Source organism: Emydura macquarii, unplaced genomic scaffold (genome assembly GCF_026122565.2).
Source record: "Emydura macquarii macquarii isolate MOO-44397 ecotype Brisbane River unplaced genomic scaffold, CSIRO-AGI_Emac_v2 contig_3390, whole genome shotgun sequence".
Taxonomy (NCBI): domain Eukaryota; kingdom Metazoa; phylum Chordata; order Testudines; family Chelidae; genus Emydura; species Emydura macquarii.
In genome coordinates, this window is record NW_027133527.1 from 5,859,145 (window position 1) to 5,884,099 (window position 24,955).

Below are 24,955 nucleotides of genomic sequence, written 5' to 3' on the forward strand. Positions count from 1 at the left end.
GTCACATTTACGAATGCTGCAACACTGACAAAAATGCAAGAGAAATATTCAAGTGAAGAGTAGCAAGGATTGTGTAGTGCACGGGGCACCGGAGTGTGACTTGAGAGACCCAGGTTCAATTCCTGACTCACCCAGACCTCCTGATGGGCCTTGGGCAGGTCACAGACTCTACCAAGTTCCTCCAATCCCATTTGTAAAATGGGGGAGCCACATCCATGCCTTTTCTGTAATCAGGTGAGAACCCTTCCCTGACATTGAGCACCAGGCGAAGGACCCAGCTGCGATCACGAGATTTATTTTCAACTAAGCTGGTTGCTTTGCACTCGCCGTGCGCTAAACAGTCCTCGACATTCCATGGGGCATGGTCAGTGGGCTGAGATTGAGCAAGGACACAAGGGAGCCGGGAAAAGAGCAGGTACGCACAGAGCAGGTTAAGTACTGTAAAGACGCGCTCACTAATATTTGTTTGAGTCCTGTACCTTGCTGTTTGCAATCATTCACACGAATGGTTTCGATTGGCACAAACGCGGGGGACCGGCTGCTCTTTGCATGAGCAGCCCTGCTCATGTGGAAGGAAGAATATTTGGAACGTGTTTTGAACGTGAGAATAGCAGTCACCCAATCAGGAAGTTGAAATGATGCCATGTGACATAGGTTACCAATCACACAGTGGCTGAAGTGAGCAGCTGGTGAATAACCCATAGTTTGTCCATCCGTCAATTATGGAAAGTGAACAGCTTGCTACTTGGTCACCCTGTTTCACCCTATTTCAGGGTGATGGATGAAAGAAACTGAAACAACCTCCTGGCGCAAGGGATTATACAGAAATCAATCCTTTGGCGCTTATGCGGCCTTCATCACCATAGCATCAGAATGTTTCTCCGTCACGAATGACTCTGATCCTCACAGCAACACTGGTGCTGAGGGGGAGTGGATTTTTCATGCACCTGACCACAGTAGCTATGTCGACTTAAGCTTTAAGAGTAGATCCGGCCTCAGTCTCTTCTGCAGAGTTGGAAACCCTCTGCACGGGCTGGCTGGTAGCAGAGGCCACTTGCTTCTACTGGTTGCTCCTTTTGCTTTCAAGCAATCAGAGCGTGCTCCCCATAAGTGCCTGCGGGAGCCTTGCTTTGGCTGAGAAACATCCAGCTGAGAGCAGGGAGTGGAATCCAGCAGCTCCTCAAAAGGGAATTGCTGAGTGGCCGGCCCTGTGTTGGGAAGGCGAGATCGTTCTGAATGGCTGCTGTTTGCTGGCCTTCCTGGCTCATGGCTGAGTGTGGGCCCAGACCTTCCATGCATGACAGACTGAAAGGAATCACGGCGATCAGTTAATAATGGGTGCAACGTGGCAGGTTATTTGCTGCTCACAATTGATTGGAGAGGCTGTGACGGGGTCATTCATTTTAGTATTTTTTTAAATAAGGAAAAAAAGGTCCTTTATGGCACGTGTAGCTTGGATTTATTACCACCTTCTTTGCCAGCTGCAGAGAATCCTTGAGGAAGAGCAGGAAGAGAGGCAGTGTGGCCTAGTGGCTAGGATACTGGCTGGGGAGTTAGGAAACCTGGGTTCTGTTCTTTGCTCTGCTACTGACCTGATGGATGACCTTGGGAAAGTCTCTTTCTTCTCTGTGCCTGTGTTCCCTGCCCCTGACTGTACCTGTCTAGTTTATTGACAGCATAAGTCTTTTGGGGTTAGAGGGACTGCCTCTCCCCGTGTGACTTGCTGAAGTCAGCATAGGCATGCCAGAGGTGAATGAGGTCTGTATTAATTTTCATGCACTTCTCCTCTTCCTGCTTTTCACCAAGCTATGAAGCCAGAAGTACTAAAATACCGCAGGGAGGTAACTGATGTGCTGTTTGTGGCCTGGGTGGAAAGGGAAGTCAGTAACAAAGGAAAATCAATAAATATTTGAAAACTCCCCTGACAATGGTGAGATAAGAATTCTGAGGTCCGAACCATCAAGAGCGTAGTAAGATTTGAGAAAGAACTATTTAAATGGACGAGAACGTGCACAATTACTTTAGTGAGGATAAAAATATATAGCAGGGGTATAAACCCTGATGCTTTAGGGCATGAGCCAACCTTTCACTGCTGAGGGGGGAAGAAACTTCCGCTGTGGGGAGATGACTCCATAATTGTCCTTAGGACCATTGGTTCATATTAAATGCTGAGCTCCTCTGAAGATCTAGCCCCGCAAGACCATTTCTGTCCCGTTCTGGTATCTTCCCCTGCAACATCTGGTCCTGGTCGCTACCAGAGACAGGATCCCAGACTAGCTCGACCACTGGTCCATATTCTGATTCCTTTGCTCATGCGGGAGAATCAGCACCATGACACTGATGCACAAGTGACCTCCTACAGTCAGGAGTCTAAATTGCTACTTTAAGAACATTCCGGCCATGCTAGGTCAGCTCAATGGTCCATTTAGCCCAGTGTCCTGTCTTCCAACAGTGGCCAATGCCAGGTGCTTCAGAGGGAATGAACAGAGCAGGTAATCATGGAGTGATCCATCCCGTCACCCATTCCCAACATCTGGCAAACAGAGGCTAGGGACACTTTTCAGAGCATGGTTTTGCATCCCTGCCTATCCTGGCTATTAGTCATTGATGGACCTATCCCCCATGAACGTATCTAGTTTGTTTTTGAACCCTGTTATAGTCTTGGCCTTCACAACATCCTCTGGCAAGGAGTTCCACAGGTTGACTGTGCATTGTGTGAAGAAATGCTTCCTTTTGTTTGTTTTAAACCTGTTATCTGTTTTTACTTGTTGGTTGCCAACTCAAATCATTGCTGTCCCGATTCCCGGTGAGGCTAATGTGCTAGTAGGAGCTACAGCTGATCAATGTGGATTTAGGCATGTCATTGGTAAACACCTGCTGAAATACTACACTGGGCAGAGACGGACGGCATGTGTCTGTCACCCACAATACACGGTGCAAGCTCCCGATAGCAGTGAGCGCAGGCTGGTCTCTGGAAGATGTGCCAATCTAGCTCAACACGTGTTAATTTTTTCCAATGCTGGGGGAGACTTCAGGGGCTTGAAAGGAACGACAAGGCCTCTGTGGAGAGAGAGGGGTGAAGTGTTCACAGCACGCTGAGCAGGGATTACTTGGACGAGCTGCAAGCACTCCTTGGCATGCTCCTGGCTGTTGCCTGAAAAGCGCTATCTTGGGAGACGGGCTGGCTCCATTACGTCCCGTGGAGACTGTCCGCTTTGGTTTGCAGGTCTGAATCCATCCCGCAGGCCAGGAATCCATCCCCAGGAGTGCCAGAGGCAGTGGCACAGCCCCCAGCTCCCAGAACTCTGAACGTCTCGCCCCAAAGCTGCCCAGCTGCAGATGGCTTGGCAGGCCGCATGTGAAATCAATAGCTGGGGGTCAGTGCAGGTCCAGGCAGGCAGCAGGCCCTTCCCCACTGGCTGCTTTGCTGTCACTCTCAGCAGGGAAAGCAAGGACTGAAGCTCTCCCGCCTCTCATTCAGGCCAGAAGTTACAGGCCAGGTTGGCAGGGGCCACCACGGGGGAAGCTTGCCCACTCGCTAGCCAGGCTGTTCCTGCTCTCTGGACCCGCTGGAGTCAGTTTTGTTCAATGCGCTCAGCACACTGATGTCTCATGGCGCGTTGGCTTGGCCATCAAGGCTTCTCTAATTAATACCCGCCAGGTTCCGGGTCAGCAAGGGAGAGTGGGATCAAATCTCCCAGCTGAGCGCCTTTTGGAGGGGGCTGCAATGTAGCGCGATACTCCTTTCAGCAGAGGACTCGCTAATGAGGCTCCACAGTCTCTGTGTCTCCCCAGGTTCCCTTTGACCTGCCGTTCCCAGCTCCCGTTAGATCTCTGCGGCATACACAGCCGCTCTCAGCGCCCCATGCTCAGAAGGCTGCATCTGCCTTAGACGTACCCTGCCCCGCGACACGCCCCCCACTGGGTGTTACTTTTTCACTCTGTAGCCCACACACTAAAGCCTCTTGCTGGCTTCTGCCTGTCCTAGGGGGACTTTTTAATGGCGTGGATAATAGCTGCCTCCTTGCTGCTGATGGAGATGGTCAGGGGTGTTGATCTGGGATTAACGGCATGCTTGATCCATGCTGTATGGGCTGCAAAAATGATGCAGGTGAGATAGGCAAGGTGAGATGATAGAAATTCTGCCAGCTCTCCTGGGGACCTCGAGGAATCGCAGGCAGATGGGCATCGCCGGAGCGATGGGCGTCACAGTGACTGTTATTTGTAGCAACTTGCAAGTCACCCCAGCATACCCCCGGCAGTCTGGCTGCAGGTGAGCTCCTGCCTCAGTTTCCTCTCACCTGGGGAAGTCAAAGCTGGCCTTTCTCATATTTAAGAATGCCCTCTTCAGAGGGTCTCATTTATGTAGCAGGAAAGGACGACATGCAAACATAAACAAAACGCTTCAGTCAACTACTCCACCCCCAGCTCTCCGCCTCTGGGTGCATCAGCCGGCTGTCTGACCCCGGAGCCACCGCGGGCTGAATGCCCTGCCTGCCGCTCAGGCCTTGGAGGTGCATTTGGCCGGACTCCAGCCTTCCCCCGACAGCACGGGGCTCTTTGAGTCAGTCCCTCACACCTCTCCAGGAGGTGCCCTGCCCAGTTATTCTCCTGGGCTGCTCTGGTCCCTTGCCTGGGAACTGTCTCTGCTGGCCAGGGAGACATGGCCGGGAGCTGCTTCCAACTCAGCTCCCCCGAGGAGTCTCGCTGCTCAGGCGTTTCCCCTATTCTGAGGCTTCCTGACTGCAGGCTCGCCAGCCTTTGTTAGGCCCAGGTGTTTCCTGACTAATTAACTGCCACCCAGGAAGTTAACCACTCTCCAGCGGGTCTGGGTCAGCTCATTCTCCGTAGCAGTGCTTGTCGCAGACAGGCGGGATGCCTGACCCACCCCCCCGGGGGATCTCAAAGCTCTTTACAGATTGAGTCCTAGGAAGGTGGCAACTTTCCCCAGGGAGTCAGATGCAGAGATGGGACTAGAACCTGGCTCCCAATCCACTGCTCAAAGCACTAGATGTACTCCCTCTTCGTAACCATCCAGCCTCTAACAGAAGCTTTCACCCTCACCCACTTGCTGCGCAGAAGAGGTGATCTGACAATAACAGGCACTATAGGATTCATCTTGCCACTGCATAGCAGCTGAGAGAAGCGGCGTGGCACTCCCCAGCTCATGTGAGCTGCACACGATGCTGTCTTCCCACCAGGCAGTTTAGATGTGGAGATAAAGTTGTTACGGGTTTGTTGATTTGGTTTCTCAGCACAGCAGAGGGTGGCAGCAGCAGGGACTGCCATAAAAAGGAAATAGGTAGCACTCAGGTCTCGTTATTGCTAGGATGCATCTTAAAACATTGATGGTGGGAATGCAGCCCAGCTGCTGTAATCAGCGCAGTGACATTTCTTTAAGGGGAGGGCTGGGAAGGTGTAGCTAACAGGCAGGTCAGGAGCAGAGAGGAACTGCTGCTCCTGCAGAGTATCTGCTCAGCCAGCCTGCAAGTGGGATATGCCGCGGGGAAAGCTTTCCCTTGGCAGAGATGCAGCCAGTCACTCTGTCCTCTGTCGTTGCTCTTACCTGCACCCATCCCTGTGGTGTCTGACCACCTCGCAGACATCAGTGGGCTTATTCCCCCCAGCACCCGTGCAAGGCAGGCCATTCTGTGAGGCAAAGCACCTTCCTTTTGCTTTCTCATCTGCGCAGATACACCCCAGGCAGTAGCAATGCCAATCCATGCTCAGCTCGGGATATTTATCTACCTTGGGTACCGTAGAGCACCTCACAATCTTCAGTGTATTCATCCTCAGGGGACCCATGGGAGGCTGTGCTGGTATCTCCACAGGAAATGTGTGCTTGGGCCAAGAACTGAACCCAGGTCTTTTGATTCACAAACTAGTCCCATAATCTCTGGCCCATCCAGCACCAGGACAGTAATGAGGGACAGGGCAGCAAGTCCCCCTGCTTCATCTCGTTTTCTGAAAGATGTTTATTGTCTAATAAAACTAAAGCACAGCCAAAATGAACCAAAAGGGGTGGGTGGGTGGGTGTGTGTGTGTGTGTGTGTGAGAGAGAGAGAGAGTGGGTGAATGAGTGTGTCAGTGTTTGAAAAAGAAGCAAAATTGTCAGGAGAAGAAGTTTGATTTTTGCATGTCTCAGGGTGGTTAAGAACTGGATGTTTGTAGGCAGTTGTCTGTATCTTTTTAAAGCCATTAGCACAGCATCCAGTAGCTCATCAATTTACTGCCAGAGGTCTTCTGGTCATGGCTGTGTGCAACAATATAAACTAGCACCAGGGATGCTGGATTTTAAATATCCAAATATCTGTACCTCGCAGCAGACATTGACATTCAAAATGATCTTCTGGTTGTACCACAATAGAAATGGTTTCAACTTAGGAAGTTTTTTTAAACAATTACCTGAGCACGTCTGAATAACAAATAACCCCTGCAGCTAGGATCACTGTTGCCAGGGCTCCCCATCCTCGATCTTCAGGGCATAAGTTGGTCAGCAGCTGGAGTCAGGGAGAAATTCCTTCCCTCGTCTCCCCCCACGTGATGCATTTGAGATGTTTTAAACCATTCATTGTCATTGGTGGTTGCTGGACGCAGGTTCCTTGGTCAGATGGACCATTGGGCTGCTCCGGCACAATGGACAGTGAGATTCCAGGCAAGATGGTTTGCGAGTGCGATTTTGCGCTAGTGGGGTGAGTTTACACTGGTTCAGCTAGGGCAAGATTCCAGGCTAGAGGGACTGTCTGGCTGTTCCGAGATGGCAACTCCCAGGTTTGTAAGACCTTTGCTAGGTGCAGGAGGTGGATACAAAGGAATGTTCTCTCCTTTGTATTCCTACATTCATGCCTTCCAACCTATCTGTCCTGTCGGAATCCCCTGGAGGGCATTCGACACACATGCTCTTCCGTCTGCCAGCCTCTGGCGCTGTGATGCCCAGACACAGACACTGGAGTGCTTCGCCTGGAAGGTGGGATTTTTAAAACGCTGGGATGCGCACTGCCACCTGAAGGGGATAACGATGCTTGCGAGCGAACGTTGCACTGCTGGTGGGTGGCCTTTTGAGAGGAGCTGGAGACGTGTATACACAAGTGCGACGTGAGCAAAAGAGAATTGTCGGAACAAGAGTCTTGTTTGTAAAATGTGTTTGTACAGCGCCTAGCGCGCAGGGGCCGGTGCCTGTAGATGTAGCTCAGTGCAGATAAACAGTAACATAGCGCTAGATGGATAGGTCTCTAATGGGTTTTGTATCACAGCCTTCAGCAGTGAAATCCTTGCTCCCATTTATAAGCCCCTGCAAATTCCTTGTACAAATAAAGATCAGGAAACACTTGACAATAGGCTCCATCTCTCTAGTGCTTGTATAAAGAGCCCTCTGAAGGGCCATAGCATTTACCAACGTCAGCCAACCCACAGTGGAGGGGAGGGTGGGAGAGCTGCTAACTTTCCAAGAGCTAGGTCAGGCCAGGTCTCCAGCCAGTGGCCTGGTTCTGTTCTCATTTACACTGCGGTACTCCACTCGCCTCAGTGAAGTCATTCCTGATTTGCACCCTCTCCGGTGTCCTCTGCCCACCAGATATTGCCCCTCAAGACGTGGAAGGCCTGCAGGCATTGGTATTTCTGGGCACAGTGGGTTCGTGGCAGCTTTGAGAAGGGCAGTCAGTGAAGAAACCACCAGTTAATTTCCATAGCCCTAAAGAGGGGGACCAAATGGGCAGGCTGGAAATGGATTCCTCTGAGCCCATCAGTCCAAGATGGTATTTGGGGGTGCAGCGGTGGCACATTTAAGGTCACTTGCGGTCACTCTTCAGGTAATGCCAACATCCCAGCATTCCTGGGGAACTTCTCCTGCGCAGCAGAGCCCCAGGCACCCACTGGATTTCAGCTGCTCATTGCGAACTTGAGGTCAGTGAAGTTGCAGCTGGAGTCGCACTTTGTTTGCTGAGAGCTGGACAGTGTTCCTGCGGGTGAAGCAAAGTGCCCGCTCCTAGGGGATATCTCCAGGGAGGGGAGCTTGCGTTCCACTGCACAGGGGGACAGTCAGTCTCAATAACCTGCCTGTCTGCTTTAGTGGCTGTCAATAGCCTGGCTGGGTTCATCTATGGATGCCCAAGACTGGGACGGAGTTGGGGGTGGTTTCCTCTCCAGGGCATGCGTATCCCCGCTGCAGAAGGAAAGTGCCTGGATTTGGGGTTAGGCACCCCGACTTAAAAGGATCATTTTTCTTATTTACTCTCCTTTTGCAGAAGGAATATTCGGAGTGTGTCTGTGTCACTTCCGACGCCTCTGTATGGTTTTGTACTCACAGCTGAGACCTCACTAAATGGGGACTGGGACATGACTTTGAAATCGCTTCTAAGATCGGTCTGTTCCAGGGGTGAAATGCGGATGCGTCTCTGTCCAGCTCTTGCCCCATAAAGGCACACTCTGACCAGGGCTACACAAGTCAGCCTTTTAAGGGTTGTTCTTTGCAAATATCACTCGGTGGCAGAGGACGTAGCCGTGTTTGCCTGCAATACACAGTGTGGGTCAGAGCACTCCCGAAACAGCTCCACCAAAGTCATTCTTTAAAGGCAGGTGCTCAAGTTTTTGGATTTCTGGCCCTGACGAGCCAGGGAGACTCATGACTGATGCTGCTCCTCAGACAGTAAACAGGACATCATGGCTGCCTGTCTGACACGGTCCCAATGGTGTCTCCCATGACCAGATGCCTGGCAGTGTTGTGGGCCTGTATATGTGGAGTGTTTGCTGGTGGTGCTTTGAATGCTCTCTTATGTGTGTTCTCTAGCACACAAAGCGTGGGAGGAATGTTTAACGACTTAATCCCTCCTGCTAAGAAGTTTAGTACAATCTCCCCTTTGTCGTTGGGGAAGCAGAGGTGTGAGATCAGTGGGCTGGTGGCAGGGAACCCAGAGCCCAACTCCCAGAATGGTGCTGGAGGGCACAGTCTTTCAGAGGAGCTGAAAAATCAAGGTCCTGACTACTGACTGCCTTCCTAAGGACCAGTAACCCTAGGGCCCTGCTCATTTCCACTCTGAACAATTGCATTCTGCCTCCCTAAACGTCTCTACATCATTGTGTGGGGTTTGATGTACTAAACCATTGCTGTGTTGGCTGCAGCAATCTCTCTCCAGGCTTTAGTTGGTAAAGTCCTTTGGAGGAAAAGCTCTGTCTCTGAAAGGCTATTGCTATTAATCAACACAATACATAGGTGTAACAGTTACCCAAGAAAATCTTAAATATTTGTTGGCCGGTTCCATACAATCTAATAAAGTGTCAGCGCAACAAAAGCGGATGGGGCAAATCCATTGTGGCTGTAACTCTGTGTGAATCAGCACAGCAGGGGGGATATGGCTGTTTTGGAGAGAGGACACATTTGTTTCTCATCGCTCTCCTGTTTTCTCTTTCAGAATAAAGTCTTGAACGTGGATGGAGTGAAGGTAAAGCTGCAGGTAAGCTCTGCACGAACCTGACCTCGTACATGTCAGCTTGTTTGCTGCGGGACTTAGTGCTGCTGGCTATTGCCGAGGTGCTATGGTAACTAGAACCCTATAAATACCCGTCGAAGATCGAGAGCTTAGTGAAATCTCTCTGTACTTTCTCTCACACACACTCACACACACACAAAAGATGAAAGAATAACACATTGGTTTGGATTAGATTTTGTTTTAAAGAACAGCTTGTTTAGGTTGCTTAACATCTTTATTGATTATCTGGATGTAGGAACAGAGAGCAGACTGGTCAGATTTGCAGATGACACAAATCTAGGGGGCGTTGCAAATACTTTGGAGGATAAAGCTAAAATTCAGACGGATCGTGATAAATTGGAGAACTGGGCTATAGAGAACAAAATGAAATTCAATGAAGACAAATGTAAGGTGCTACACTTAGGGAAGAAAAACCAAATGCACAACTACAGAATGGGAGATAAACTGGCATGGCAGCAACACAGCTGAGAAGGATCTGGAAGTTGTGGTTCAACCTCAATATGAGTCAGCAATGCGATGCTGTTGCAAAAAAAGCAAATGCAGTTTTAGGTGGCATTAACAGAGGCATAGCATGCAAGTCACGGGAGGTGATCGTACTGCTCTACTCAGTGCTGGTTAGGCGTCAGCTGAAGTACTCGGTCCAGTTCTGGTGACCAATGTATAGAAAGGATGTAGCAAAACTGGACAGGAGATCCAGAGTCGAGTGACAAAGATGACAAAGATGACAAAGGCACGGAATGCAAGCCGTGTGAGCAAAGGCTGAAGGAACTGGGTATGTTTAGTTTGGAAAAGAAAAGATTAAGGGGACATGTGATAGCTGTCTTCAAATACTTGAAAGGCTGCCATAAAGAAGATGGAGAAAAGTTGTTCTCTCTTGCCACAGAGGGCAGGACAAGAGGCAACGGATACAAACTACAGCATGGCAAATTTAGTTTAAATCTCAGGAAACACGTCCTAGCTGTAAGAACAGTAGGGCAGTGGGACAGACTGCCTAGGGAGTGCGCGCTCTCGTCTGCAAGTGACTTTTGAACATGTGCTGCAGGGTAATGAAATCAGCAGTGCTGCCCACAGTCAGCAATATTTGACACCAAACACGCTGGGGAGAATAGCTTTGGCAGTTGTGATTTTGCTTTAGTTCCTCTGCCTGACTATTTACCTGTTTCTCTCTCTTTAAAATAGCTTTTGTGCACATTTTTTTTAGCACTGGTGAGAGGCAGCTCCGGAGACAGGCCTCTGTGCCCCGTTAAAGGAGTATGGCATCGCTGGCTGTGGTGCAAGCTTCCCCTGCATTCCCAGCTGCCATCCTCACGCCTGCTTGAGAGGGGCAGGGAGCCTAGTCTCCATTGGCTCTTTGACCTCCCTGCTGATTATTCTTGTGTGGGGGACACTAATCTGAACCCAGCAGCTCTTTTCACGGTGGTCACTGCACCGCCAGTGGGTGAGACCGAATCCTGATTGGGCTCGGTCCCAATTCAAACAAATTCCTTGGATCTTGTGTGTATACTTGGAATTAGCCCTGCTTTCTACTGCTGATTTAATTGCACCTATGCAGACAAGGAAAGCCAAAGCTGACACTGGTGGAGGCTACCACTAATTGAACATGTATTTTTAAAAACAAAAACCCAAGCCATAAAACCCTACCAAAACAAGATATGCCATTGTTCTCTCAGTCCTCAGGAGGGGATGAGAGAATAAACAACATGTGACAGATGTGTAGTCATGTTGCTCAATACGCTACTGGAAGATGCTTAGATATTATGGTGATAAGCTTGGTCTAAGAACCTATAGAGAACAGAATAGAAACCAGCGTATCACTGCTTTAAATCATGCCTATCCTTGTCTGCAATGCGGGTTTATTACAATAGCTGAAATCCAGGCTAATTCCCAATGCAAACAGGACCCTCGTGGTGAAAGATTCCGTGCTTCGTTATCTGGTCCCCTGATCCATCCCGGCTCCTAGATATCTTCACTCAACATTTTCAGTCCCAAAAGAATCTGAGCTGCTGTAGTTCCCCAAGAGCTGCCTGTCTACTGTGACCCCTGTGCTGGAAGTTAACTAATAACATTAGCGCTCCTCCTCCCCCAATAGGAGTGTGTTTGTGCAAACATATCACTGCATTAAAAACTGATCAATTCAATTAGCAGGTCCCCACACATCCATCCAGCAAATGGATTTTTGATTAAGGATACATTGTAAGCTGTTCGTCAAATACCATCAGTTCAGTATTCAGACATGCTGAAGAATCGTGAGGCACCTCTTAAATATTTATTGCGCTTGTCACTGTTTCTATTCTTATCCCTATGAATGTCCCCTCCCCCCCGTTGCAAATTAATCATGTGCAAATAGATCAGATCATGAATTGAACTGAAACGTTAGACATTTTCTCACCTTATTGCTGGATTTTATATTCATTTTCCAAAAGAATATCTGGTTGGGTCTTAATTTTTCTCCCATTGTTGCTGGAACCCGCAATGTTTCCTCCGTCACCCTGACAGCTGGGGTTGCTCACATGTGAGCAGACCTGCTTAGCTTCCAGCTGAGAGTCATGTCAGCCTGCTCTCTACGTGGCCTGGCATAGCATGAAGCCATCAGGAGCTGAGTGGACCATTGCCCATGATGCTTCTCTTGGAGGGATGGAGACATGGGATGAGTAGCTTTGCCTAGGTTTGCAAAGACTTTGTGGTGTAATTGCATACACAACTCCTTGGCTGGGCCTCTGGCTTTCACAGCTCACAGGAGAGTTGGGCTGAGAGGAGACAAATTCTGATTGCTAAGCACAAAGAGCAAATCTCTGAAAAAGTGGCTTTCATACTGTTGTGGGTTGGGTGCGACCACAGCCCTTCATGTAATAGTTGTAAGAAACAATTAAGCTCCTTTTGGTTACCAGGTAGCTGAAACAATAACCAGCCTCCACCCCATACACAGACACGTCACCACCCACCGCAAAGGCACATGAGCAGAAGGGGTGCGCACTGGCTATTGTTTTGTGACGGCTCATTTGTCTGAGAAAGAGTCAGAAAGACCAAAGAAGCTGGGAGAGAAGGGGCAGAAAAGCCAAGAGCAGTCACACTGGCAGTTTGGTGCTACGAGAGAGAGAGCTTTTGGGCGGAGTGTTGCCTGAAAGAGGCTTGGAGCTGTGAGCAAAGAAGCAAAACAGCAAAGGAACGATCTCCTGTTGCTTGATTCCTGCTGCGTTCAAAGAAACAGAACTTTGGGTCAGGTGCTTCTTTGAGGCAATCCAGTTTATTTACAGTCAGCGTGCAGTCATCAGTTCCTCCTCCTAACTGGAGCAATCCACAAGATCCCAAATTTTTTGGCTAACCACTTGAGTCAAACGGGGTATTTTTATAAGAGAATTAGAAAAATAATTAGCAGTCCAATCAGAAGCTGCCATCTTGATAGCACAATGGTGCAGGGATGATTTGGGGACTGCGGGTCCCTTTTCAACAGGTGACTAAGTAGCAGATTTCCAAAGTCCTTATTCCATTACTTCTCTGGAGTCATTGGACCGGCTCTACCCAGCCTCTCCCACTTGATTCATTTTAAACTTAAAAGAAACGAAACCACTTTAGATGGAAAGCCAAGGAACCCGGTGTATCCCCGCGTCTCCCAGGGCAACCTGGGCTAGTTTTGAGCATCTTGCGTTGCCTCTGATGGTATCTCCTGTCTTTGCCCTTTTCAGATCTGGGACACCGCAGGGCAGGAGAGGTTTCGCAACGTCACTCACGCCTATTACCGAGATGCCCATGGTAAGAGCTTCTCTGCGCTCACTTCTTTCTTGGGGGGAAGGGATGGTGTCAGGAAAATGTCTGTTACTTTAGGGGGTGTTCTTTCTGAGGGGGGGGGAGGTATCATGGACCCAGACAGAGCTTTGCGCCCCTTCCCTGGTCCCTGGTGCTGCTGTTTCAGGTTGTGAGCCTCATTTGGGCTCGTTACACCAGACTCCATCAAAGAAGCTGCAGGGCTGGAGCTGGGCACCCTGGCCTAGCTTCTTGGGGAGAGGGGATTTTAAAGTTCATCCTGGGGGCTGGCAAGCAGCTGCAGGGAGATAGCAAATATTTCTCTCTCTCTCTCTCTGGGGCGTTTTTATTTTGAGTTACCCACACAGAGAAGTGTGTCTGCAAAACGTCAGAGCAATCTGCGACTGCATCCTGTCCAACTCCTCAGTGACTGAACAAATTTCACCCCCATCACACCTTTCGTCCAGAGAGAACAGCCCTGTCTATTCTACGGAGCTGTTATTAAAGGAGGGGACACTGTTAGCCCATGAAAATACCCTTCATTCCTAGTGTTGTTAGTAGAAATGCAGGTTATCTCAAATGGAAAGAATTTTAAAAGATCAAAATGATTCCCTTTTGGCCTCATCCTGCCCCTGCTGGAATCCGTGAGGTAAATCCTGCTGACGCCCACGGTGCAGGGTCGAGCCCCGTCTCCCCTTCTCCTGGGCCAGGGCGGCAGAGCGATTAGTTTTACATTTAAGATCCTCTGGTGGTGGATATGGGCAAGGCTCCGTTGAAGCCTTTCAGGTTGAGCTGGGGGCTCATCCTCACCTGTGCCAGATTTAGCTTGCACCTCAGGTGAAGGGAATGAGACCTGGAGGTCATGTGATGGGAACACATGACTGCTGGGGAATAGAAAGGCAGTCGGAGACAGTTAGATAGAGGAGGAATAGAGCTTCCAGCCTGAAGGACCTGCAAAGAGCGGGAGTCTGCTGAGGGACCTGCCAGGTGAGCAGGCTCAGCGCTGGGCTGCCAGGTCCTGAAGGGGGAGGCGCAAATGCAACCTTGGCCCCTGGGCGCCGGAGACCCACGGTACACCACTGAGACTTTGGTGCCTAGAAGGAAGGTGCTGATACCCATTGTAAACCGAGAGAATAACGAAGCCCAGGGGAGAGGGCTAGAAAGGGGCTGAGTGTTTGTGGTTTGTTAGATGAGTGATGGGAGGTAAACTAAGTGTGTAGAGTGGAAAGAGACACCCAGAGATGATGATTAAATATCTAATGAGCCGTTTGCCGCTCGCTCCGGGGCATCTGCTGAGTCATGCTGAAGCACGACTGAGTGGTGGTGTGTGGAGCATGTTTCTTCACAGGAACGAGGCCTAAATCTTCCAGGGGGACAAACTGTTCCTCTGTCTCTAATGCCCAGGGTAACCCAGCTTTTAGCTGGCTGCTGGAGATTTCGCATGGAGCCTGTTCGTGCTGCTGGGGTATTTTATACTTCACCGTTAAGCTCTGGTGACTGAAACGGTCCTTGGAAAGCCTCCAGTACAGCGACCATGCAAGACTTTGCCTTTCACGCTCAGAATCCACCCTTTGCCAATGGACCTCTGCCCCACCCACAGATGGGGCGGGGAGGGGGTGTTTAACCACTCCAGTCAGTTGTCCATGTGTCCTGTGGGCAGCGGTGGGGGAACAGGTTTTCGAGTGGGGGTGCTGAAAGCCATTGAACAGAACTGTAAACAGTTTCCCTGCTCAGAACATCCCCTGCCCTCCGCTTAGCAATCTCCAGGCAGACCTCTTCTCTTCCGGTTCTGCACACAGCGCTCCAGTTAAAGTGAAGGGGAGCATCATATATCTCTCAAGAGAAGATGAGACACTGGTGGCTGCTTCTCTCACTCCATCTCTCTAATGGGAAACGGTTACTGAGCAGGAAGTTCCTGTTGCTCCAAGTGAAATGAGCTGGAATAATGAGAACAAACATTTATGCAGCATCTTTCCTTGGGGGTGAACCAAAAGCACTTGACAAACGGTAAAGGCAGGAATCTTCAGGGAGGCTGGGAATGGGGACAACGCAGCTGTTTCTCGACTTTTCAGAGAAGAAATGAAGGTGAATCCCTGTTCTTTGCAGAGGAAAGCAGGAAATGGAATCACCCCAAGCTGGAATTCAGGCAGGACCCTGGGGCTTTTCTGCCGGAGGATGTCCCTTCCCCACAAGCAGAGTGGCTTGAAAAATAGTATTTTTCACCTACCCAATCTCAGGCAGAAAACTGGCTTGAAATGTTTCGGTGTTTCATAGGAAATTTTCAAAATGAAATCTTTTGTCATTCAGAAACGTTGAAAAAATTGAAAATCTGAAACTTGGTTTTTCCTTTTTTTTTTTTTCTTTTTTTTTCCCTGTTTTGCCCATGAATGCAATACAGTGAATGATGACTAGTGTTTTCTTCACCCCTTTTTCCTCTCCCCCCCGCTCCCCCTTCTGCCGCCTCCACTCTGTAACATTTCCAAAGTTGGAGAAATCTTTGAGAAGTTAGACTGGAAAATGGGGAAAGTGATGGGGGTGGGGGGTCCTTGCCATCACATCACTCATTGTATTGCACTGAAAGGTGAAAAAGGAAAAAATAGAGAGAGGAGAAAACAACTCTCTCAAACTTTCAGTGTTTGGGTGTGGGGTTTAAGAAAAACCAAAATGAAACAAAAATTCAATTAAAAACTGTTTAATGTCAAAGGTTCCCTCTGAAAGCTCAACATAACCTTTCCCCAGCCAAAATAAAAGAATGGATTTCAATGAAACCCCAGTTTTCCATGGGAAAACTTTGATCAGCTCTAACCACCAATAGTTAGGGGCTTGATTTATATGCCAAAGGTAAGTGGCAAAACCCCCAACAGCCCGGTGCCAGGGCAATGGGTCAATACCAACTTGGGGCAAAGATTAATAGATTCTAAGGCCAGAAGGGACCATTATGATCATCTAATCCAGAGGTCTTCAATCTGTGGGGCGTGCCCCCCGAGGAATGTTTGGGGAGGTGTGGCTAGGCCTGGGCTCACCCCCACGGGAGGCAGAGAGAGAGAGCACCACCCAGCCCCACTCTGCCCAAAGCTCTGCCTCTGCTCTGGGCCCAGCCATGCCGCAGCCTCGGCCCCTGGCCCCAACCACAGCTTTCTGACCATGGCCGAGCTCCCAGCTGCAGCCCTGGCCCAACTGCAGTCCCGCTCTCAGCCCCGACTGGGGGCGGGTGTGAAGGGGGCGCGGACAAGATAAGGGGGTGATGTGGGGGTCAAAAGTTTGAGGACAACTGACCTAATCTGACCTCCTGTATATTACACAGGCTGGAGAACTGCCCCAAAATAATTCCTAGAGAAGATCTTTTAGAAAAACAACCAGTCTTAATTTAAAAATGGTCACTGATGGAGACTCCACCACATCCCTGGGTAAATTGTTCCAGTGATGAATTATACTATCTGTTAAAAACGTACGCCTTATTTCCAGTCAGCATTTGTGTCACTTCAGCTTCCAGCCATTCGATCACATCAGATCTGTCTCTGCTAAACTGAAGAGCCCATTGTTAAATACTTGTTCCCCGTGTAGGTACTTATCGACTGTGGTCAAGTCACCCCTTAACCTTCTTTGTTAAGCTAAATCAATTGAGCTCCTTGAGTCTATCGGTGTAAGGCAGATTTTCTAATAATTCTCGTGGCTCGTCTCTGACCCCTCTCCAAGTCATCAACATCCTTTTTTAATTGTGGGCACCAGAACCGGACCCAGTATTTCAGCAATGTTTGCTCCAGTGCCAAATACAGAAGTAAAATAACTTCTCTGCTCCCACTCAAGATTCCCCTGTTTATGCATCCCAGGACCACATTCACTCTTTTGGCCACAGCGTCACACTGGAGGCTGATGTTCGGCTGATTATCTGCCACAACCCCCACATCTTTTGCACAGCGGTGCTTGTTTCCTGAACCACTAACACCATTTCTTACACCTCCTGATGTTTTCCTTGCAGGTCTTCGACCCGCATTCCGAATAGGGCTGACCCTGCTTCGGTTGTGAGAGCAGGCAAGGTCACATCCACAAGCCAGTATACCTGCAGGCTGTGTGCTTAGGATTATCTCAGCGTCTTTTGCTTCTCTCTGGTGGTTAGGTGGTGCTGCACACATCCTTTCTTTGGAGGAAAAGCCAGCTAGCCTTAAGTGCATTGATAACAGCAAACTGGAACTCTTGCTCTGCAATCCAGCGATGTTTACAGACGCTTCCCTTCTGCGAGATGATGATTACCCTTCTCCCAGTGAGCAATCGGGCTGACTTCTAAACAGTCCCCATTTAGTCAGCAGAGTTATCCTGTTTGACAGAATGAGTCCTCTCAGGCGATGGCCTCAGGAATTAAGCATGCAGATGTGCAGAGTGCCCTGTGCTGCCGAAAGGGCAAGGATCACATGTAGCTAACATAAGGCCTGCAAAGATCAAGGTGCAGCGCAAGGACATGCCTAGCTAATATTCCAACCCTCATCCTTGCCTGGCATGTCACGTACCCGTAGTTCTGGTGCTTTGCTGGCATGCTCAGCAAAACTCCCCGTTGGCCGATGTCTTGAATAAGGATTTGGCTTTTAGGTGTTACTGTTTCACTGTGAGAGATTCTGAATGCAGGTGGATAGGGGATAATGTAACGGTTGCGTTGCTCTAATGATAGCTGGCGTGTGAGGAGAATATTGGCTGTTACATGGTGTGAAGCTCTGAATCATGAGTTAGGGACTTATATAGGTTTTTATTCATTTATTCCGATCTGCTATAGCTATTGTGTTCTCAGTCACAGAAATAGAGCCTAGCCTTTCAGAGGAACTGACACATAATTATGTTCTGTAAAGCTTCAGCTTCCTGAACAGTCTCAAACCCGCATTAAATATCCCTGTGAACAATGCCGGAGAAAGGAAAGGCATCCTACCTTCCCTTCAGAGAACTGATTTCCTGGGTAAGATGCGGTGTACTTTCGATGTCAGGTTTGCTGTACTTGGGTACTTCGTGTGTTGTTAGTTACAGAGGATCCTTCTTCCCAACAGGTTACCAGCCCCATAGTCAGAACATTGAAGTGTCTAGCAGAAATGTATCTGAACCAAACTCTTGCATCCCAGCATTCCTGGACTTTGGTGAAGTTGGGATCTTCAGCCAAACTTTGTGGCCCTCGTGTATAGATTTGAAGAGCTCATATCTGCAGCATCTGTAGATGTGGTAAGGCAGGAGCAGCAAGGGGCTGATTGGCTGACAACTAGTCCCAGAACTAGCCTTCTCCTATGTCCCCCTGGTTGGGAGCACGGGGGGCTGGAGGGGAGTGATGGAGAGGCAGGGTTTGAGTTTCAATTTTCAGTGGCCCTGAGAGAGTTTTCTTGTTTCTCGCTGTGAGGGAATGGAGCAGGGCACTGCAGTACAGAACGGGGATGGGGGGCATGTGCCAGCCCCAATCCAAACCCTCAACTCAGAACTCAGTCCCACTCTGTCAGACTCCACTGGAGATCAGGAAGAAAGCACCTGACTCCTTTTTAACAGTGTCACCATAGAGGAGAGGCACTAAAGTGAAGGACCGTGAGTTGGCAATTTTTCTCTTTGGTGGCAGAACAAAGGTTCGGTAACGTCAGCTTTCCTGGGGGGGGGCTGGGACACAAGGGGGACTCCTCCAAGGAGGTTTTAATGAACAAGAGCTGCCAAAAGGACGGACAAGGAGCAGCTGGCACAAAGCGGGCCTGTCCTCTATGAACTTACTAATTCTTTTTTGAATCCAGTTATACTTTTGGCCTTCACAACATCCCCTGCTAACGAGTCTCACAGACTGACTGTGTGTTGTGTGAGAAAGGGCTTCCTTTATGCTTGTTTAAACTTGCTGCCTATTAGCTTTGTCAGGTAACCTCTGGTTCTTGTGTTATAAGAAGGGGTAAATAACACTTCTTGATTCACTTTCTCCCACCATTCATGGATTTTATAGACCTCTATCCTATCCCCCATTAGCCATCTCTTTTCCAAGCTGAAAAGTCCCCATTTTACTAATCTCTCCTCAGGTGGAAGCTGTTCCACACCTCTAATCATTTTTGTTGTTCTTCTCTGTACTTTTTCCAGTGCTAATATAATATTTTCTGAGATGAGGTGACCAGATCTGCACACGCTATTCAAGATGTGGGGGTACCACGTATTTATACAGTGGCATTATATTTTCTGTCTTCTTATCTCTCCGTTTCCTAATGGTTCCGAACATTCTGTTAGCATTTTTTACTCTTGCTGCACGTTGAGTGGATGTTTTCAGAGAGCTATCCACAATGACTCCAAGATCTTTCTTGAGAGATAACAGCTCATTTTAGACCTTATCATTTTGTATGTATAGTTGGACTCATGTTTTCCAATGTGCATTACTTTGCATTTATCAATATTCAGTTTCATCACCCTGGAAACACATTGCTGTAAAAGCAAAACAAACAAAAAAAACCCTTTGACCATTCAGTGAGCAATTACCTGCATTAACTGTGGCTTCTCCTCTCTCCACAGCTTTGTTACTGCTGTACGATGTTACAAATAGAGCATCATTTGACAACATCCAAGTAAGTTGGACACGTTCAGGTCCCATGTGGGATGTGATGATAGTATAAGGCAAATACTTTGTGTTCCTTGAGTAGTTGTATGCAGGTTGGTGTTGATGGCATCCTAGAACTGTTTTGTAGTTAAAAATATCCTATTGACTGGTCTGGTCTGCCTCATCTTAAGAGCAGAGTTTGTGATCCAGATCCAGTAAACCAGAACAACTCTCACCCACCTGCAGTTCGCCCTAAGCTCTTCAGTCCAAACTTTTTTGAAGATTTATTAATTATTTTCAGCAGTTGTTATTTTGGCTGCTGCCTCAGCCTTCCCAGCTGGAGTGGAAGGGCAAAGTCTGGAATACCCAGGCACAGGCTGCTATTGTGCTAATTCTGGCCAGACATGACGTAGGAAGCTCTGGAGATCTCACTAAGACCCTGTTTTTGTGAGATCTGTAGCCTATTTTTGCAGACCCAAGAGACTTGAAGAATTAGGAGAAGCTTGAGGAAAAGCTTGAGTTTTGCATGCTCCTGACAAACCTTTTGATGCCTTCCTGTTATTTAATCAGTCTGTAGTTCTGAGCAAGTGCTTGTTATGTGCTCTCTGCTCCTCTTCTCAGATTGCATTCCAGGCAAGTGCACTTGTAGAATAAATTACTGTGAACAATTAGGACCTTGCAAGACATGGAGATTTCCATGTAATGATATGTAGCTTGGAAAAAAAAATCACAGTCTGGTTAGCAGGAGACTGATTTTTGTTGACACCAAAGACTTGCTCGAGTATTGACACTTGCTGCTGGGTAATGGGAAGAGCAGAGGAGAATGTCCTCCATTCAGATATCGGAGTCTGATGAGGAGGGGTTTGTATATAGTGCTCTCCCTAAGAACGCCGCTTCTCCTGAGAACTGGCCTCTGGACTCGATGTACGTCATTTACACAGTGATACAGAGCTGGGTAGAATCAGCCACATCTCCTAATCCTTCTCGTTACTGCCCCATTGTCAATCCCTCCAGCTATTATTATACCACCGAGGAGTCCTAGTCATGGACCAGGAGAGGATCCCATTGTACAAACACACAACAAAAAGACAGTCCCTGCACCAAAGAGCTTCCAGTCTAAGTGTAAGACACAAGATACCAGATGGAGACAGACAAACCAACAGGGGAGTACGAGGAAACAATGGTCCAGTATTGGTCGGCACGCTAGGCTATGGTCTCAGCACACCAGCGGCCTAACTGTTGTCAAGTTTTTTTGTTGACATCATGGCAAAAGAGCGTTTGAAGGAGGGCAATGAGGTGGCTTTGCAGATGTTTAGGGAAAGCTCCTCCCAAGCATGAGGGGAAGCCTGAGAGAAAGTTCTGAGGTGGTGGTTTGATAATGTAACAAGCGGGCAATGGAGACCCATAATCCTCATGGGCCAGTTGGAGGCAGGAGCTGACATCATAATAGTGAAGGGAAGATGATCATTTGGGTGGGGAGAGGTTGCAAAGGGCCTTGATAGTGAAGACAAGACGCTTATGTTTTCTGCAGTAGAGACGGGGAAGCCAGTGGAGGGATGCACAGAGGGCTAACGGAGTGAAAACAATGAGCTAGGAAAATTATGTTTGCAGCAATGTTCTCAATGGATGGAGAGGGACACGATTGCATTTGTCAAGGAAGTTGCAGGAATTGAGATGTGAGATGCTGAGGACTTGAATGGAAGCTTTAGCTGTGTGAATGGCTAGGAAAGGCCATGTATTAGAGAGATTATGCTGAAAGAATCTGCAAGACTGGGACATAGCCGGGATGTGAGGACATAGAGAGAGGTCTGAGCTGAAGAGGATACCCAGGTTACAGACCTGAGTGACAGGCAGATTAGCAGTGTTGTCCAATGCGGTTGAGAAAGAAGGCAGAGGGGAGGGCGTGTGGGATGGAGGGAGATTCGGAGTTCTCTTTTAGTCTTGTTGAGTTGGTGCTGATGGCTACACATCTACAAGGAGATGTCGGAGAGAGAGGCCGAGATAGTTTGGCCATGAGGAGACAGGTCTAGAGTAGAGAGACAGGTTGTGCGTCATCACGTGGAGATGGTAGTTGAATTTGTTTGCGGATGAGATTACCCGGTGCCAAGGTGCAGAGGGAGAAGAGAAAGAGGCCAAGGGCAGAATCCTGTGGAACCAGATATCTGAAAGGCGGGGAGGAAGGCTCTTCAAAAGGACATGCTGAAGGAGCGATTAGAGTGGCAGGAGGAGAACCAGGGGAGGGGTGAGTGCCGGAAGCCAAGGGAGGACAAGCATTCAAGACAAGCGTGGTCCAGCGGTGTTGAAGGCAGCTGACAGGTCCAAGGAGTGCTGGGTCTGGGCTTTGGCCAAGAAAAGGTCAGCAGAGACTTTGGGGAGAATGGTCTCAGTGGAGGGCAAGGGGCAGACGCTGGATTGGAGAAGGCCTAGGATGGAACTAGAGGAGAGAAGCCGCAGAGAGAGACTGTAAACAGCTGTCCCCAGTAGCTCCACAAGCCATCCAACCCCTGTAGTTTTCAGTACCCTTCCACTCCACCGATGCCTCTGCACAACTTCACTTCCTTTCAGATGGCCCCTCCCTTTCCTCCCCTGCCTTACACGTCTGCTCCTGCCCAACACCCTCCCAGCAGCAGCTTCCCTGCCCTGCCCTGTCCCAGAGAACAATGGGCACAGCGTTGAGGGAGCTGAATCGGTGGCACCACACGGCCCATGACACAAAGGGATTTCCAGCTCTGGCACCAAACATTGTAAAGCTAATGAGTTTGCCCTGTCTACCAAGGCCAAGAGATTCACCCCAGCCTAGCAGTTACAAGTGGTTTGACCCATGCCTAGCCCTTGGCAGGGTCCATAGGAAGTGTGGACGGGAGGTTAGGATGGATCCATTGAATTAGCCCTCTGTTGTAGGGGAGCAAAATAATGCTTCTTTACGTGACTGCATCTGGACTGGTTCTGATGCTCCACTAGAAGCTGAAGCTATCCTTTGGTATCTTAGTTACAAAGGAACCAACCCTGGGGCAGTAGCTTTCAGTGTCAACATTGGGAAATGGGTTGCCATGAATTATTTTATATCAAGGGTGGAAAGTTTGCACTCTAAAACGCTGTTACCTTTCACTAACTGGCACCAGGAAACATCAGGGCAGTGTGTGAAATGCTTTGTTCCTGAAAATACGACCTGTTTTGCATGTGTACTACCGTCCAGAAAAACTCGAATGTTGGGTGGATTCATGTTTCACTGCTAGTATTTCACACACCTGTGCTCACTCATATTATGGAAGGAGGGGGGAGAAGAGAGACAGGGACATGCCTTCACGTTTCCTATAATGTAAATGAGCTGCTCTACGTTATGCTGAGTTAGGTGATCCTGCTGTATCATTTCCCATTAGAGCATTTTCAAGTCCATTTAATGATTGTCCTCATATGTGAGACCGGTTTAACAGGCCCATACAGCATCACCCATAACCCCACTGGCTGAATTGGTTCCATTTCTTCTGCCCCAGAGAAATGGCAGGCCAGTGGCAGAATTTTAGTTTGCTGAAGTCGAGGCTGTCTGCCTGAAAGAAGCCCTGGGGAGCAGCAACTGCAGGAAGGTCTTGATTCACGTCTCTCACTTCCCTGAAGGGTCGCATTCCCTTGGACAGACCCCTCTGGGCAGGCTGACGGCAACACAATGTATAGTCCTAATGGGGCGAGCCCAGTCTGCCAGGCCCTCCCATTTCTAAGAGCTGAGTTTTGCGTGCCACATTAAAGGTGTGGTGTATCCCGAGTTCCAATAATGACTTGCGTGGGTCATGGATGATGTTGCTGCCTTTATCTAATCATTCTGAGCCTGCAGAGGTTGTGAGGGGACAACAAAGGTTTAAAGAAAATCATCCTTTTACCCCTTCCCCATCTTGCCTGCTCCAAGAGAAGACTGTATGTAACGAAAGTTCTCCCATTGCTCAGAGCAGCTACACCAGGCCACCTGCATTTTCTCCTTTACCAGTTGGCTACTCTCAGAGAAGCAGGTCTTGAATAGGGATTTGAAGCCAGAAAGGCTACTGCCACTAAAGCTATATTATATATATCTGCAGCGTGACCGAAGGTGCAGACATGGCTGTAATATCCAGGGGTAGCTAGGAGAATGGAGTCTCTAACTTGCTCAGGGCATCTCTCAACGCCCCTGGGTTTGGCCCTGTGGCATTTCCAGTCCTGACTTGCCAGTGACTCCACTTGTTTTCTGTCCTCTTGTAACTAGGCAGAGTGAATGGATGGCCAGCAGCCTGGCTGCGTCTGTGAGTTCGGGTCGGTGCCGGCTGCATGTGCACCTCTGGATTGGGCCCAGGCTTGTTGCTAGAATTCATGGAGAAACCACCACACGAGCATGAGTTTAACCCTCCCTCCCCTGCCCCCATGCCAGGCCATGCAGTACCAGCAAGGCTCCCCTGGTGCTGCCCAGAGTCTCAGATGGGTCCAGGAATATGTTTGCATGCTGTTAAATTGCAGAAGCCAAACTTCTGCTTCTCCACCAGGGCCGCCATGCAGCTAGGATGTTCTTCTCTCCCATTGCTCCTCGGGGATTTTGTACTGCAGTTTTTTGCCTCTTAACCTTTTGGTGCTGCAGGGTCGATTTTCTGGCCCTTGTCTGGAGCAGTGCTAGGTTCCCCAAAGGCAGGGCACCAAACCCTGCAGTGACACTGCGGGGAGAGGCTCCTGTGTTTGGGGCACTCTTGTGGAGCCTGGTCTGTTGTTTATAGGGATAGGCTAGGGCTTGGTCTGGCAAAGGGAACTGTGTTGATGGATGCATTGCCAAACCTGGAGCCCAGCCCTGTCCCTAAGCAGTTGTGCCAGGCTCAGAAGTGCTTCTGCTCTGCGGGAAGCTGGCTGGCGGGGACCCCGCCCCGGGATATTCTGCGGTGCATCTGTGCCTCAACTCCTGTACCCCGGTCCCCACAGTGGCATGGCCACAATCGGGTCTGTGCACAACAAGCCTCCGTTGACCCTGGACCCACTGGGGGTGGATGTGGCCTCCTAGCTTGGCCACTGTGTGAGTTGGGAGAGGAGGGTGCCACTTCCCCCATCCTGGGCCTAGTCCCTGTGGCAGAGCTCTTTGCCGGCTCCTAGAGGGGAGAAGCAATGGCTCTTGGTGACACAGATGTGCTTGCAAAGCCCCTAGCTGCAGGGAGATTGGCTTTCCAGGAAGGGGGGCGAGTGAGAGACACACAGAAAG

General features: G+C 49.2%; 1 protein-coding gene across 2 annotated transcripts in view; it reads left to right on the forward strand.

Moving 5' to 3' along the window:
* The window catches only part of RAB26 (RAB26, member RAS oncogene family), a 177,032-nt gene that overhangs the window by 109,838 nt on the left and 42,239 nt on the right, over positions 1–24,955 (forward strand). For both annotated transcript variants that reach the window (XM_067534107.1, XM_067534106.1), the window contains exons 3-5: positions 9,408–9,449; positions 13,169–13,235; positions 19,728–19,780. In XM_067534107.1, the coding sequence (XP_067390208.1) occupies positions 9,408–9,449; positions 13,169–13,235; positions 19,728–19,780 (162 nt within the window). The remainder of the gene's footprint in view (positions 1–9,407; positions 9,450–13,168; positions 13,236–19,727; positions 19,781–24,955) is intronic.